General features: G+C 49.1%; 1 protein-coding gene across 7 annotated transcripts in view; it reads left to right on the top strand.

The window, feature by feature from the left end:
• Positions 1-17,702, top strand: part of clip4 (CAP-Gly domain containing linker protein family member 4) — a 253,766-nt gene that overhangs the window by 55,486 nt on the left and 180,578 nt on the right. For all 7 annotated transcript variants that reach the window (XM_033025474.1, XM_033025478.1, XM_033025476.1 and 4 more), the window contains exons 5-6: positions 8,318-8,479; positions 11,805-11,923. In XM_033025474.1, the coding sequence (XP_032881365.1) occupies positions 8,318-8,479; positions 11,805-11,923 (281 nt within the window). The remainder of the gene's footprint in view (positions 1-8,317; positions 8,480-11,804; positions 11,924-17,702) is intronic.

Genomic DNA, 17,702 nt, shown 5'->3' with positions numbered 1-17,702 from the left:
GCCTATCTAAAGGCATCCCACACGCTCCCTCATACACTGCCCACAGCCTGTCTGCGAACATGTCCGGGGACTCAGCTACCTGCTGCTCCGTCTCCCCCACCCTGGTGAAAGGACTACCCTGATTCAACCCCATGGCCTCCAGAACCGCTGTCTGTGCCGCTACCCATGTTTCAGGTCTTCCCCCTTCCCTGGAGGTCACTGCCTTGCATAGGTATGAATCTAGGGTCATCAGTAGCAGCTTTACCCGTTCTACCTCATCGCAATCGTTTATTTCGGCTGCCTGCTGCACCTCCATAAAATGCAATGACGGGTCTCCTGCCCTGGTTAACTTGGGAACCTGAGCCACCATCCCCCTCAGCACATGTGCCCCATGGGGAATGATGATATCACTCTCTATGGGCCCCCTATCTGCCTGCCCTACCGGGGGACCATATTTCCTTTGCCGTGCCGGGCACATCTGCCCTACTCTGGGCTGTTGCCCCTTTACCCCTGGCTCTCCCACCATGATCGGTAACCCCACCACCTCGTGGTGTGCTACACATGGCGCGGAAGCCGCTAACTGTGGGTGCTCTCCCGCCCCTCCTTGGGCCTGTCCCTCCCCGGACAACCCGAACCCCACCTGCCGACCCGGACCTATCCCCGGCGCCTCAGGAGGCGGTCTATTCCCCTTTGCCACCGGGGAATCATCTGCTGAGGGAAGCCCTCTGCCCCCGGGGGACCCCCCTGGTCCTACCAGGTGAACCCGTCCCCTAGTCTTGGACAGAGTCTCCTCCAGCTGCGCTATCCTCGCCTGGCAAGGCCCGTGATCACTATTGCCTAGCTCGCTACGGGCCACCCTGTATGCTGCTTGTATATCCTGGAACTTTCCCTCCAGCTCCCTGCACTTCTGTGTACTCTGAGCCAGGAGTTCCTGGGCGTTCCTTTCCCTCTCCTTTGCCTCTACCACCTGGCATTGGAGGAATTCCTGGGCATTTCTGTGGGACTCCCTCGCCTGCAAGATACACTGCCTGGCTTTACTGCATTCCTCAGATAGCCCTTCCCCTTCTCTAGCGCTTTCTTCAGCGCTGGCCCTAGCTTCTCTCTGTTGCTCTTCCAGTCTATCTATCTGTCTCTGCATATTGGCTACCTGCTGTGATAGGCACGCTAGCCAAACTGCCTTTTCCTGCCCTTTATTATACAGTTTGCTTTCCGTCCATTGAGCTGCAGCTTCTGCGGGCTGCTCAGCTCTCAACAGTGCTATCACCCATTGTTTGGTGAGATTGATCTTTTTAAACAGATAAGAGGAGATTCTCTCCTCCATCTTGCTACGTTCTCTCACCCCCTCTGACAAATCACATATCCCAAACCACCGAGGTCCTGCCATGGTCGCCATTCTGTAGGGGTTTTGTTTTTCCCTTTACTCCACAAAAGGATTCCCCTAGGTTCTAGACCTCGGAATTATGGTGGGATATGATAAAAGGTTGAATTGACCAGAGTGTGCCGATGAGAGAAAACAGAAACCAAGATGGACTCAAAGCAAGTCTAAAATTTACAGGCTTTATTAAACAATGAGAAATCGAATCTCACCAACACTACACAATGCGTGGCTAAACTTATGCTTTAAACTAAAACTATGGACGAAAACTATCGGGCACGTCGTAAAACTTACTTTAACACAAGTTACTTGCAAGCATACTCCCCCTTGACCTTTCTCCCCTCAACCTCCTATTTCGGGAAATTCACCAGGTCACCAGGATACTCACAGCGAAGTCGATGCAGGCCCACGAGCTGTCCAGCAGAGCAGGAAGAGCAGGAAGAGAGGGAGAGTTCTGGCTTGACTTCGGCTTTTATACCTGAGCTTCCTTTGAAACCCCCAGGTGGTCCTCTGGATAGAAGGGGTTCTTTTGATGTTTCCCAGTTTCGATCTGGCATGAACAATAGGCTTCCGATGATAAGGGGTTTGCTGATGTCATGATCCCTCAGCCTGATCGTTATCATCCCCGATGGTGATTGTGCTTGTGCTGGCCTGTTTACCACCGTCTGCTGAGGCTTGGTTCCTCCCTTTGTGTATCCAAGAGAATCTCGTTATCTCCGTCTCAGCCTTTCCTGTTCACACCGTTGTGTGATGTCCAAGTCCACAGGCCAGACGGGTTTGATTCTTGATGTGTATTGGGGGGGTTTTTTCCGTTGCAGCCAGCAAATTTGTCTTTTAAGATATCCATGTGCTTATTCAATTTCTTCCATAATTTTGGAGGATTTGCCCAAATAACTTACAGTTATAATAAACTACCTAATCCACTTTTTGTCGCTTATATCAAGATAGCCCTAAAACAGAAAATGGACAAAGACATTGCTACAAGATACCAAAATAAACAGAGAATTTTGAAAGCATGTCAGGCAGCATCTATGGAAATAGAAACTTCAAGGACCCTTTGCCAGGAAGACCCTACATTTGAAAAACCATACAAAAGTCAATGCTTCACAGTGATTTAAAAATTCTTGACAAATAGTTTATAATGCTTGATTCACCAGTGCAATAACTCATTGTTTCTGTACCGAAAAATACAGAAATTAGTTTGACGACATGACTGGAAGCACCATCAAGAATTGGTGTGAATAAACAATTTTGGTCGGTGGGTAATAGCAAGGGATAAAAAACATTTTGGTCGGTGGGGGCGCTGCAAGCCGGCGCCCTGTCAGCAGCGTGTCCGTTTTCCCCCCGCTTTTTTTGTTTTTTTAGTATGTTTTAATGTATGTTTTTAATGTTCCTCTGTGCGTTTTGTGTGGGGGGTGGTGTGGGGGGGTAAGGGGGAAACCGCTTCGGTCGCCTCCTCCACGGAGAGGCGACTTTTTCCAGGTCGCCTCCCCCGTGGCCTAACAACAGGATCAGCACGGCCTTTCCCGGAGAAGCGACTGGGGCTTCAGCGGCGGGCGCAGCGTGGACTCTCGGCGTGGAGCGGGTGAGCCCTCGCTGGGGCTCGCCGGAGGGAAGCGCTCCGTTTCGCTGGCCCGCGGCAGCCTGAAGCCGCGGTCTGCACAGCTCCAGCTGGTGCGGCGTCTACAGCCCGGGATCTCATGTTGGGGACCCGGGGGGAAGAAGAAGCTCCATCGGCCAGCCTGCGGCCGACTTCTACCGCGGGCGCGATGGTGACTTACAATCGGCGGGGATCCCTGGAGGGGAGCTTCGTCTGTCGGCCCTGCGGTCTGCGGTGCTTCTGGCTGCGGCGGGAACTTTCAATCTTCGACTGCCGACCTGCGGCCTACACCAGCCTGAAGCCGCGGTCTCCGGTGGGGAAGAGCCGATCCTGGACTTACCTTGACTTTTACCTTGTCCTTTTACCATCTGGACGCCCGCAGCGACGGCTGCGGAGGGTTGAGGTGGGAGTGGCGGCGCCTAACGGCAGCGGCTCGACTATAGACTACAGTCGTCTGTCTTTTTTTATTTTAAATTTTTTATTTTTGTCTTGTTAAATGTATGTCTTTGAGTTAGTTTTTATTATTTTTTTAGCTGTGTATATGTGGGGGGGTGGTGGGGGGGGGGGGCTGTGGGGGAAACCGTTTAAATCTCTTCCCTGTGCGGGGACCCGACTATTCCCTGTCGGGTCTCGGATGTCGTTGGGCCTAACATCGTGGAGCCTGTGGCCACCTCCGGCCGGGACTAACCTGAGGGCTCCACTTGCAGAGCCTGCGGAACTGACATCGCGGAGCTGGCCAACTTCGGAGCGGGAAGAGCTGTGGTGGCATGCGGCTGCGACCCGACTTTTGGAGTTCGGAGGCACCGGCCGCAGACCCGGTGGACGGGAACATCGGGAGCTCGCAGGTCCCTGGTGGGAGACCGCTTTTCCAAGCTCCGCAACGGCGACTTCTCCCGCTGGAATCGCGGGTTTAAGAACATGGAGCCGGGGCCTAACATCGCCCGGCGTGGCTTAAACGGCCTCAGGACTTACCATCGCCCGCCGGGGGCTTTAACATCGGAGCCCCAGTTCGCCTCGACACTGCAGTTGGACTGCTGAACCGCGGGAGAAGGAACAAAGGGAAGAGATAAAGACTTTGCCTTCCATCACAGTGAGGAGATGTTGGAGACTCACTGTGATGGATGTTTATGTAAACTGAGTTAAGTGTGGGTCTTGGATTGTTTTGTAATGTAAAAAACTGTAGAAATGAAATTTCGTTCAAACCTAGGTTTGAATGACAATAAATAGCATTCTATTCTATTCTATTCTATTCTATTCTATTCTATTCTATTCTATTGAGGTCCTGACCACTGGGGAAATGGAGGAGGACTGGCCAATTTCTGTGCCTTCCACCACAGTGATGAATGCTGTGGTGGATGTTTGTGTTAAATGTTTATTGTGTTTGTGTGTTCTTTATCATTGTACCGCTGCTGACAAATTCATTTCACTTGCACTTTATGTGCAATGTGACGAATAAAACTGATTGATTGATTGACAACTTCAAGGCGAGATCCAAAAACAAATTGCAACCTAGAAACAAAGTTGAATGGAAAGGGCACAGAAGATCTGGTATCAAGTTGGAATGCACAATGTCAGTAGATTCATTAGTGGTGCGATCCGTCTATGGTCCGATCAGCCAAGGATCAAACTCACTAAGAGCCAAGAACTGAGGAGAATTTATTGCGCACAGTCTGTACCTGCAAAAAGGACAACTTTGGAAATCTAAGTATTTGATATGCGTATCCTTAACCGCATTTCACGGGTGCCACACATGCTATTATCCCAGCCTGGCAAGACGTTGTAGGCCGGTTGACAGCTGAAAAAAAAATGTCTATTCACACAACTAAACCATAATGGTGAATACTTGAAGTTTCAATTCTTATGTGTGCATCGGAATCCATTTTCAGTAATCATAATCGCCACCATTTTCAAGAAAGAGACCAGCCCAGTTGCAGTAATTTTAGAGGTCTTCCTGTTCGCTGCCACAGAGAAATAATTGTAAGTATCATCTTCACCTGCCCTGTGACTAAATAGCTCCTTCCATAGTCACAGTGCAGTTTCTGTCCATCAAAGGGCCAATGGACATTTGTTTACCACATGATTTATCTAAGAAGTATGTAGGGAGCAGCATGAAGCACCGTATGTTTTATTTTAGCCTCAGAAAAACTCCATCAACTGAAAGGAATTATCAATCTTCTTCTCAAATTTAATAGTCCTCAAAAACATGTCTGTCTGATCCATGATGACATATAATGCACAATCCTTACCCTAATCCAAGTGCAGCGGGATTATGGTAAGGATCAGACAGATCCATGTGCAGTTGAATTAACTCAGCCTAAATCACAACACTGGTCCTTTGTTCAACCTTTCTTCACCAGCTGAAGTCAAGATATTCCACATGATAAAGTGGCAACTTTAGTCCCCTCCAGAATCAAAATAACAACGTTTACTCATTGAGTATGCAGATAATAGTTGTGTGTATGCACATTCGGAGGCTGAACTCCAAATCATCATTGATTCCTTCACCAAAGCATGCCAAAGGATGAACCTTGCATTGAACATCAAGAAGACTATGGTCCCTCAATTGTTGTTCCACATCATATCAGACCACTAAAGACTTGCAGTCTCTCTGATCTTTGAAATCTGTGCAAATAACAGCATACAACATTCCAAAAACACATCAATTTTCAATACGTACCAGGGCCCCATCCCCGACCTCTACCTCCGTTACATCGACGACTGCTTTGGTGCCACCTCCTGCACCCACACACAACTGACTGACTTCATCCACCACCACCAACTTCCATCCGGCACTCAAATACACCTGGACTATTTCTGACACTTCCCTACCATTCCTTGACCTCACCATCTCCATCGCAGGTGATAGACTTCTGACCGACATCCACTATAAACCCACTGACTCCCATAGCTATCTGGACTACACTTCTTCCCACCCTGCTTCCTGTAAGGACTCCATCCCCTACTCCCAATTCCTCCGTCTACGCCGCATCTGCTCCCAGGATGATGCGTTCCACACCAGGGCATCTGAAATGTCCTCATTCTTCAGGGAACGGGGGTTCCCCTCCTCCACCATAGATGAGGCTCGCACCAGGGTCTCTTCCATACCCCGCAACACTGCTCTCTCTCCCCATCCCCGCACTCGCAACAAGGGCAGAGTCCCCCTAGTCCTCACCTTTCACCCCACCAGCCGTCACATACAACAAATAATCCTCCGTCAGTTTTGCCACCTCCAACGTGACCCCACCACTCGCCACATCTTCCCATCTCCCCCCATGTCTGCCTTCCGCAAAGACCGCTCCCTCCGCAACTCCCTTATCAATTCTTCCCTTCCCTCCCGTACCACCCCCTCCCCAGGCACTTTCCGTTGCAACTGCACGAAATGCAACACCTGTCCCTTTACCTCCCCATCGACTCCATTCAAGGACCCAAGCAGTCATTCCAGGTGCGACAGAGGTTCATCTGTATCTCCTCCAATCTCATCTACCGCATCCGCTGCTCTAGATGTCAGCTGATCTACATCGGTGAGACTAAGCGGAGGTTGGGCGATCGTTTCGCCGAACACCACCGCTCGGTCCGCAACCTACCTGACCTCCCGGTGACTCAGCACTTCAACTCCCCCTCCCATTCCCCGCCCGACCTCTCTGTTCTGGGTCTCCTCCATGGCCAGAGTGAGCAACACCGGAAATTGGAGGAACAGCACCTCATGTTCCGCTTGGGGAGTCTGCATCCTGCGGGCATGAACATTGAATTCTCCCAATTTTGTTAGCCCTTGCTGTCTCCTCCCCTTCCTCAGCCCTCGGACTGTCTCCTACCATCCCTCAGCCCTCGGGCTCCTCCTCCTCCTTTTTCCTTCCTTCTCCCCGCCACCCCCTATCAGTCTGAAGAAGGGTTTCGGCCCGAAACGTTGCATATTTCCTTCGCTCCACAGATGCTGCTGCACCCGCTGAGTTTCTCCAGCATTTTTGTGTACCTTCGATTTTCCAGCATCTGCAGTTCCTTCTTGAACAATTTTCTTCTGATTAACTAATATTTCACAATAATTGAAAATTCTAATTCCAAAAAGTCTCAAACTAACTTGTAAAAAATGTTTATTTCATAATATTTATTTATTGAAATGTCTTTCTGCTTGGAATTGATATTTGACAGTGCTTTTGTTATCTGATGTATCAGACATTGATATCTGAGTATCATCAACATGCATAATTAGTGGGGGCGCCGTCGATTATGGCTGCCCTGCCAGCGGCTGTTAGTCTTCCAACCCTTTTTTTTTAGTTATTTAAAAGTGTTTGTGTTGGATGTCTTTTAGTCTTTTTTATGTGGTGGGCGGGGGGGTGGGGGGAGAGGGGGGGGGGTGGGGGGAGAGGGGGGTGGGTGGGAAAGGGGGAAACTATTTTTCTCAGTCCCTACCTGGTCGGAGATGCTGCTTTTCTCCGAGCCGTGTTTTCGCCCCTTCCTCGCGGCCTACGGGCAGACTGGAGCGGTGTTTTCCTGCCGGGACCGGCCAGGACTTCAGCTTCGGTGGTGGCTCAGCACTGAGGCACCATCGCGGAGCGGGCGATGCCCTGCCAGGGTCGCCATGCAGTAAGCTCCGGAGGGCTGAAACCGGCGACTAACATCGCGGTGCTGTGGTCTGCGGTCTGTGGAGCTTCCAGCCGTGGGCGGCGCTGAACTTTAAACACCGCGGAGCCTGGGATCTCTCGACGAGATCGCCAGGGTCGGAGCTCCGACCAGCGCGGCCCGTGGACTTCGGGAGCCGCGGTCTACGGGGAGGAAGCGGCTGCTCCAGACACTCCGAGCCGCTGAGAGTGTTCACCCGACGCCAGAACTCCATCATCCGGCTGCCGTATCGACGACTGCAGAGGCCTCAATAGGCCCGACTATGGGTGAACTGAGGATGGGACTGGACTTTTCTGCCTTCCCCCACAGTGGGAATCATTGTGGGGGGATGTTTCTAGGTTAACTGTTAAATTCTTTGAAGTTGTGTCTTATCTTTATTTGTGTGCTGTAATGGCAAGTCAAATTTCACTACACCAATTGGTGTATGTGATAATAAATGTCCTTTGTATCCTTTGTAATTCTGAGGATTCAGTTGTCTTCCATCCCCTCTCTTTACTGCTCTTCTTACTCTATCATCCTTGCCAGCCTGTTCATCATCCCCAAACCACTGACAAATGCAAACAATGGGTACTCACTGCTGAAAGGATTTTTAATGTAAGTTCTGATTCGCTCTGGTTCTGTGTTTAGTATATTTTCAAATTCTGGAACTTCTCTCCTGTTGACGATGTATTCTATGTCATTATTCATGGCTTGTATATTACTTTACTGCGACATTAATGTTTTGAATTTTATTTTTACTTTTTCAGGGGATGCAGATGTTGCTGCCAAGTTTGCTTCGCAATTGATAGAGATGGGAGCAGATGTTAATATCCGAAGCCATTGGACTAACATGAATGCTTTGCATTATGCCGCTTATTTTGACGTCCCGCAACTAATAAGAGTAATTATGAAAGGTGCAAATGCTGGAGGTAAACAATTTCATATTTTGTGAAAGCTGTATTGGTATTTGTTGTGCAAACATGTGAAACTAGTAAATCCTAGCCACTTGCATGAGATGTCCTTTGTTTCTTTTTAGATGTATTCTTCATAAAATGGTAACACTAAAAACATAGGTTTGGAATCTAGTTTAACTACAAGACTGATGTCATATACGTATCCGTAAAATTCAACTTGTTCTTACTGGCATTTATAGATGACAAACTGGCATTGTAGTCAGGTACATGCAACTTTCTACCTGGTTTAGTGAACTTAATTCACCTCCCAGCCGATGTTGGTGTCAGAATTTGAAGCACTTTCCTCAGAGCCATTTATGGTTTGGGGGTTTAAATCATACAACTGATGTCACTGAATTCAAAGTTCAAATCATCTCAGTTAGTCTTGGTACAGATGCTTGAATTATTCTCCAGCCGTCTATGATTTTGCAGATTGAATGGCTACTCTCCCACATTTGCTATCAGTTGCTTCAAGAAGACCGCCATCATCCCAGTGCCGAATAAAAGCCAGAACATATGCCTAAACGACTACCGTCCATTGGCCTTGACATCCACCATCATGATATGTTTTGAGAGGCTAGTTATAGAACGCGTTAAATCCAGTCGACCCAGTGGTCTTGAACCACTGCAGTTCCCCTAGTGCCACAACAGGTCAACGGACTATGCCATCGCCCTAGCCTTACATTCCTAGAACACCTGGATAAGAGAGACACCTACATAAAACTCCTATTCATAGACTACAGCTCTGCCTTTAATACCATTACACCATCCAAACTTATCACCAAACTCGCTGGACTCAGCACTTATCTCTGCAACTGGATCCTCGACTTCCTGACCAACAGACCCCAAGTGAGGATAGGGGACAAATCATCCTCTACAATAATCCTCAACACGGGGGCTCTGCAAGGATATGTAATCAGCCCCCTTCTTAACTCCTTGTGCACTCACTACTGTGCAACCATGTACAAATCTAATTCCATGTTCAAATTCGAACACGACACCACCATTGTGGGCCAGATATCAAATAATGATGAGACGGAGTACGGGAAGGAGATTGAGAACCTCATGGCATGGTCTTGAGACAACAGCCTTTCACTTGCACCTCCTCCAACCTCATCTACTGTATCCGCTGTTCCAGATGTCAACTCCTGTACATCGGCGAGACCAAGCATAGGCTCGGCAATCATTTCGCTGAACACCTCCGCTCAGTCCGCCTTAACCTACCTGCTCTCCCAGTTGCTCAGCACTTTAACTCCCCCTCCCATTCCCAATCTGACCTTTCTGTCCTGGGCCTCCTCCATTGTCAGAGTGAGGCCCAGTGCAAATTGGAGGAACAGCACCTCATATTTTGCTTGGGTAGTTTACACCCCAGCGGTATGAATATTCATTTCTCCAACTTCAAATAGCCCTTGTTTTCCCTCTCTCTCCATTCCCTCCCCATTCCCAGTTCTCCCACCAGTCTTACTGTCTCTGACTACATTGTATCTCTGTCCCGCCCACTCTCCTGACATCAGTCTGAAGAAGGGTCTCGACCCGAAACGTCACCCATTCCTTCTCTCCAGAGATGCTGCCTGTCCCGCTGTTACTCCAGCATTTTGTGTCTACCTTTGATTTAAACCAGCATCTGCAGTTCTTTCCTACACAATCTTTCTCTCAATGTCGGCAAGACAGAGGAGATAGTGATCGACATCAGGAAGTAAAGCGGAACACATACCCCAGTTTGCATTGACAGTGCTGAAGTAGAGATGGTTGAAAACTTCAAATTCCTAAAAGTCAACAACTTCTGCTGGACCACCCATATTGAAGCAACGACCAATAAAGCACACAAACGCCTCTCCTTCCTTAGAAGGCTTAGGAAGTTTGGCATGTCCCCAACAACTCTCACCCTCTAAAGGTGCACCATAGAAAGCATTTTATCAGGATGCATCGCAGCTTGGTTTGGGGACATCTCCATCCAAGACCGCAAGAAATTGCAGCGAATTGTGAACGCAGCCTAGACCATCACACAAACCAACCTCCCTTCTATTGACACCATTTATACCTCCCGCTGCCTCGACAAGGCCAGCAGCATAATCAAGGACGAGTCTCACCCTGGCCATTCCCTCTTCTCCCCTCACCCAGCAGGCAAAAGGTATAGAAGTGTTAAAACGCACATCTTCAGATTAAGGGACAGTTTCTTCCCAGCTGTTATCAGGCAACTGAATCATCCTACCACAGCCAGAGAGCGGTACTGAATTACTATCTCCACCTTTAGTGGCCCTTGGACTATCCTTGATCAAACTTTGCTGGGTTTACCTTGCACTGAACGTTATTCCCTTATAATATATCTATACACTGTAACTGGACCGATTGTAATCGTGTATTGTCTTTCGGCTGACTGGATAGCATGCAAAAAAAGCTTTTTACTGTACCTCAGTACACGTGACAATAAACTAAACTAAATAGTATCAAGCTGTGGGTTGACCTCTGTGTGTGTGCTGCTGGTAAAGGGGATTGAATTACCCTATCACTGTTAAGAGGTAGAAAGACTGACACTGGCTGGCAGCATTGTGTTTCGAATAATCTGTGCAGCCTATGTTTAGTGTTTAGTTTTAGAGATACAGCGCGGAAACAGGCCCTTTAGCCCACCAAATCCACACCATCCAGCGATCTCCGCACATTAACAGCACGCTATACACTAGGGACAATTTTAGATTTATACCAAGCCAATTAACCTGCAAACCTGTAGGTCTTTGGAATGTGGGAGGGAACTGAAGATATCGGAGAAAACCCATGCAGGACACGGGGAGAAAGTACAAACCCCGTACAGACAGCACCCGTAGTCAGGATTGAACCCGGATCTCTGGCGCTGTAAGGCAGTAGCTCAACTGCTACACCACTGTGCCATCCAGTTGGTGGGAAGTATACTCCAACATATCCTTGTGCATCAGTATGGACTGCCTCCAAAGTAGTCAGTTTCCTTATGGGTGTTCAGAGCTTTTAGTCTTTTGCAAAAATGATGCAAAATATTCATTATGATTGGAATTAATGCAAAACACTTTCAGTGAATCATCCATCATGAATTTTATAATAAAGTTGGGAATCTCAAACCACTAAATAACTGGTGTTGAGGGATAAAAAGTAAGTTGTATCAAGTGGTGTCATTCTGTTTTTAACTTAAGGTATAGTGATCTCTGACCAAAGATACAGAGTGGTAAAAACTTCTCTGTTTCTTAATCATGATAATAAATCAGAAGTTATACAATGATTGTGTTTGATTGAAACAATATGTGTGAATTTATCTTGTACCTATTATTGACAGCGATAGATGCCACCTGCAGTGACTTCAACTTTGGAACACCTTTGCATATTGCAGCATCAAACCTTTGCTTGTCAGCTGTGAAATGTCTTTTGGAACATGGAGCCAATCCTGTATTTAGGGTAAGAAATTATAGTATTTAAAAATAAACTCTCTGGACATGGCAACAATGACCCAAGTTAATTTGTAAAAATAAAAGTTTAGATTTTTGAATGTTATGAGAAAATAATTTGCCTTCTTAGAGATTAGTATTTTATGAAGTACATTAGAGGATCATAATGGCGCTTTTTCACGGGGCGTCGACGCAAGATGTAACCAGATTGAAGTGGTCGTGGTCAAGCACGATATCACACGATATAACGTGGTGTAGATAAAGAGTTCCCACGGTACTCGGCATTTCCGTTATTTGTGCGAGTGACTTGTCCGTCTCCCGAGCTTTCCCGTTAAATCTTGAATGAACATTGTGAACTACACGTGGCACAAATGATGTCACTTTTTTTTTCACACACTATAAATATCCTCCCTTGGTTGAATTGGCTCATTTGGAGACATGCCTATACTAAGTAGTTTCGAGCAAAGATGGATTACTCTCACGCAAATGTGTAGTACGCTCATGGGCGGATTCATGGGCGATTTTATGACTAATTTTAGCAACCTGCCCCCGCCATCTTGTTCCGCCATCTTGTTCCGCCATTTTGCTCCGCCCTCTTGCTTCCGGCCAAAGATTGTATCCGCAGCGGGGAGAAGGAGTGCGGGGCCCGGGGCAGCGGGGAGAGAGAGTGCGGGGCCCGGGGCAGCGGGGAGAGAGAATGCGGGGCAGCGGGGAGAAGGAGTGTGGGGCCCGGGGCAGCAGGGAGAAGGAGTGCGGGGCTCGGGGCAGCGGGGAGAGAGAGTGCGGGGCAGCGGGGAGAAGGAGTGCGGGGCCCGGGGCAGCGGGGAGAAGGAGTGCTGGGCCCGGGGCAGCGGGGAGAAGGAGTGCGGGGCCCGGGGCAGCGGGGAGAAGGAGTGCGGGGCCCGGGGCAGCGGGGAGAGAGAGTGCGGGGCCCGGGGCAGCGGAGAGAAGGAGTGCGGGGCCCAGGGCAGCGGAGAGAAGGAGTGTGGGGCCCGGGGCAGCGGGGAGAGAGAGTGCGGCGCAGCGGGGAGAAGGAGTGCGGGGCCCGGGGCAGCGGGGAGAAGGAGTGCGGGGCCCGGGGCAGCGGGGAGAAGGAGTGCGGGGCCCGGGGCAGCGGGGAGAAGGAGTGCGGGGCCCGGGGCAGCGGGGAGAAGGAGTGCGGGGCCCGGGGCAGCGGGGAGAAGGAGTGCGGGGCCCGGGGCAGCGGGGAGAGAGAGTGCGGCGCAGCGGGGAGAAGGAGTGCGGGGCCCGGGGCAGCGGGGAGAAGGAGTGCGGGGCCCGGGGCAGCGGGGAGAGGGAGTCCGGGGCCCGGGGCAGCGGGGAGAAGGAGTGTGGGGCCCGGGGCAGCGGGGAGAAGGAGTGTGGGGCCCGGGGCAGCGGGGAGAGAGAGTGCGGGGCAGCGCGGAGAGGGAGTGTGGGGAGAGGGAGTGTGGGGCCCGGGGCAGCGGGAGAGGGAGTGTGGGGCCCGGGGCAACGGGAGAGGGAGAGGGGCATAGGAGGGGGGGAGACATTGTAGTGAGGGGGCAGGCGAGGGAGTGCCGGGGGGGATAAGGCCTAGTGTGTGTGAAGTTGCGGGGAGGTTTACAATGTTTCTTATTTACAATGTTTCTTATTTAATGTCCCTTGTCTAGTGTGAAATAAAGTTCATTATTGGAGCAGAAGAAATATAATTGTGTGTGTTATATGATTATATACATTTATATAATTTTCATGTATGTGTGTTTATAAACATTTTATTCTTTAACAAGAATTAACAGAATTATGAACTAACAGAATTATGAATCTAACCCTATATCACGCACAAAAAGTTCCGCAATGTCAATCACCCTGCGAGTCGGGTCGGTTCCGGTTACTACAAAATCAACTCAAACACTGCTTGTGAACCATTTAAAAAGAAATTATTTAAAAAACATTAAAAAAGACAATTACCAGAATCAAATGTTATTGTTGACAAGAAGTATGAACTGACAGATTTATGAATCTAACCCACACAAACTGTTGCCCCACAACATTGATTACACTGCGAGTCGGGTCGGGTCAGGTAGGCTCAGGTTACTAAAATGGGTGTGGAAAAATGCCCATGATCCCCTCCATAGCGTACTACACGTCAGTCCATTGCATTTCGCAGGAGTAGCCTATCTTGCTCCGCTATAAGATCTTTGGTTTCGAGTACAGGATGGTGGTTTTTTTCATTGACGCGCTGTATGCAGCAGCCCACTATGTGCATCGAGGACGCTTGCGTGAAGGCAGAAGGGAGAGATTAATTAAAAAGAGAATTAAGAGGAAGTCTCACTGGGTGTGAAAGAGCAAAGAGGCCATCTCTGCGCTTACTACAATTCACAATTGGGGAGTGTGCCGTGGCAGAACAGCTATATTGATGGGTAGCCGACCACAGGAACACTACTGCATGTTAGCAGAAATGCATAGCAAATAAGCTGACTTTCTAGTGTTGTCCTCTGAAAAGTGCTTCCTATAAGATGTTCGTCCACAAAACCTGCCATTTAGCACATTGCATTGTCCCTTTTAATGCCTGAGTTTAGGCTTGTTGCGGAGGTTAATGAATATAATGTGTTTAAAATAATCTAGCGTGCCTCATTTGTTGATTTTCGTGTTTGCGAGGCCCTTTTATAGACAAATGTTTGGTGTGATGCACCTTCTCTCAATATGTGCAAGAAGTCGTCTTTTTATATTGTCAAATAGGAATAAAGACTGTCTCACATTTACCGTGCTGATTGGCTTATTTTATTTTCTACCGAGAGGTGAAACTTTCAAACGTTTAAATAGCTCAACAATTGATGGACCTGAACACTCAAAAATGAAACTTATGAAAATGTGATTATATCACCTCCCTTCAACTATTTTGTGTTTCAGCATGAGAGGGATTATAACATTAGAGACATTCATCTTGTAGTGATGTGTTAATGAAGAATTGCAGACATCAAGCTGATAGTAAAAAATATATTTATTTAACAATGAGGTAAACAAGCACTGACAATCAAACTGTTGAGGTAAAAGCTTTATCACACTTCAGGCTATCATAAAATGTGGAGCCACCAACAGAAACAAAGTAATGCCCAAGAGGAAAAGACATGTATTAACATACAGACATTTACAGCAAACCCAATCTGTCGAAGATTGGCACAAAAAGCTGGAGTACCTCAGCGGGGCAGGCAGCATCTCTGGAGAGAGTCTGAAGAAGGGTCCATTTTGTGTCTATCAGTCATATCAATTTACACGCAAATCTTTGATCTTAAACTCATGGTCCAGTTTTGCTGCACAGCATATTATACAAGTTCACACCAGTGTAATATCCGTGCATAACATAACACAATCAATGACTATCACTGCTGCTGTCCTAATTCCCCATTTACTCCCCCAATTCCCCATTTACTGGTGCGTTCCCCAAATTCACCATTTACTGGTGCCCTCCCCTAATTGACCATTTACTGGTCCCCTCCTGTATTGTTCTATTTTCTGTAAAATCACCCTTCTCATTCCCAGGTTTAAAGCTGGGCTGGGATATTAAAACACACGCAGACAGGGAATTTTGGAACGGCACTGCGGCACAATAGTGGAGTTGCTGCCTAACCCAGAGATTAGTGCGGATGTCACAGGTTATGGGGAGAAGGCAGGAGAATGGGGTATGAGGGAGAGATAGATCAGCCATGATTGAATGGCGTAGACTTGATAGGCCGAATGGCCTCATTCTACTCCTATCAGGGAGAGTTAGATTTCGCTCTCAGGGCTAACGGAATCAGGGGAGATGGGGAGAAGGCAGGACGGGGTACTGGTTTTGGGTGCTGCTGGCTCGGAGGGCCAAATGGTCTACTCCTGCACCTGTTTTCTATGTTTCTAAAGCCACACCAACATCTCTCATGGATGGACGGATGCTAGCCACAAGGTAACCTCTAACAACCTCTCTCTCCTCCCATTTCTTACCCTTCCCTCGCCCGCACCCCACCCCACCCCACCCCACTGTGGCCCATCTAGACTCGCACCTCTTTCAGCCCTCCCCTCACCCCTCTCACCCCCCCCCCCCCAAACATTCCTTCCCCATGCTTCACAATCCTATTTTACAGACTATGCTTTAATCTAGGGTCTTTGTTCAAACCATCTGCCCCCTCGCCCGTGTCCATCTATTACCTGAGATAGACACAGAATGCTGGAGTAACTCAGAGGAACAGGCAGCATCTCTGGAGAGAAAGAATGGGTTTAAGGAATGGGTGAGTTTGGGAAACCCATTCCTTCCATCCAGAGATCAAAATGCTGGAGTAACTCGCTGAGTTACTCCAGCATTTTGTGTATCTTCGATTTAAAGCAGCATCTGCAGTTCCTTCCGACACCTGCCACGCTTGATCCTGCCTCCTCTTTCCCAGCTGGAACCGAAACGTCACCTATCCATGTTCTCCAGAGATGCTTCCTGCCTGAGTTATTCAAGCATTTTGTGTCGAAAAGTGGAACTTGCTACGAAAAGTGGAATCAGATACAATCAGCAGGTTTGAGAGACATTTGATTTGAAGTTTGAAATTTCCAAACACTTTTTAATCAACTCGCACCGAACGACTAGTTCCAAAGTTTTCGCCAGTTAAAGGATATTGAGAACACCTTTTTTACTCACCTTCTGTCCCCTCTGTCCAGCTTCCGGGTTTACCGTTCGCAGGAGTTCCCACGGTAACCGCAAGAGTTATTACGGATATCGCACGGATATCGCACTGGCCACTACGTTCATATAAAGTTGCAATGCTCAACCACAAGTGTACAAGTCACTCTTGGAGAAATTCAAGCTTGCTTGAATTTTCTCCCGAGTCACCAAGTTACACGATTACCTGCCGTTAGCGCCACGGTGGTCCACGAATGCCGTACTGTTATCGCACGAGGTTCCCACGATGTTAAACTCTGGTTGACTCTTGCGTCAAGTCGCCCCGTGAAAAAGCTGCTTAAAGAATTGAATGTGACTGCGAAAGGCAACAGAATTAACTGTTGTGCATTGTGCGAGCGACGTGGCAGAAGGATCCCGGTGAGTGCCACGGCAGATGGATCTCGGCGAGCTGGAGCCATACCCTGACATCAGGCCTGGCTCGCCCGCCTCGGAACTGGGAAACAGCCCGGAGACGGAATCCTCCGAGCCTAACCCCTGCTTACCACGAGGACAGGAGACGAGGGAGTCGGAATTGGAACAGATTGGAACGGAATTGGGTTATTAAGTGGACCAGCTGCGGAAGGCAGTGCAGTGCACCTCGATGGTGGAGGCACTGCAGCAGCCTGGGGCTTGGCTGGAATTGTCGCCGTTCCAAGAAGCTGAGCATGTGGACCAGATGCCACCTGCAGCTGCATGAAGTGGTGGAGGTCTCCAACGGCAACACTTGGCCAGGCTGACGCCTCCAAGGCCTTCATGGTCAGCTTAAGAAGCTCAACACTTACTACAACTGGGACTTGAAAAGGGTGGGAGCAGAGGGGGTGTGGGGGGGAGGCGGGAGGGGGGGCCGGGGCGGGGGTGGCGGGCAGCGTGGACTCGACGTGTTGGGGGGGGTTGCAGGCCCTCTCCCTCCCTCTCCTCTCTCTCTCTCTCTCTCTCTCCCTCTCTCTCTCCCTCTCTCCCTCTCTCTCTCTCTCTCTCTCTCTCTCTCCCTCTCTCTCTCCCTCTCGCTCTCTCCCTCTCTCTCCCTCTCCCTCTCTCCCTCGATGGCAGCGCGCGGCATTCCCATCCCCCCGCGGCAACCAGTGTTGATGGAGGGCCTCCAGCGTCCCCGTGGACACCGCTTGTTCCCTCTACAGGTACAGGCGAGCAC

The sequence above is a fragment of the Amblyraja radiata genome, chromosome 8 (assembly GCF_010909765.2).
Source record: "Amblyraja radiata isolate CabotCenter1 chromosome 8, sAmbRad1.1.pri, whole genome shotgun sequence".
Taxonomy (NCBI): Eukaryota; Metazoa; Chordata; class Chondrichthyes; order Rajiformes; family Rajidae; genus Amblyraja; species Amblyraja radiata.
This window is presented reverse-complemented; position numbering and strand designations above follow the sequence as displayed.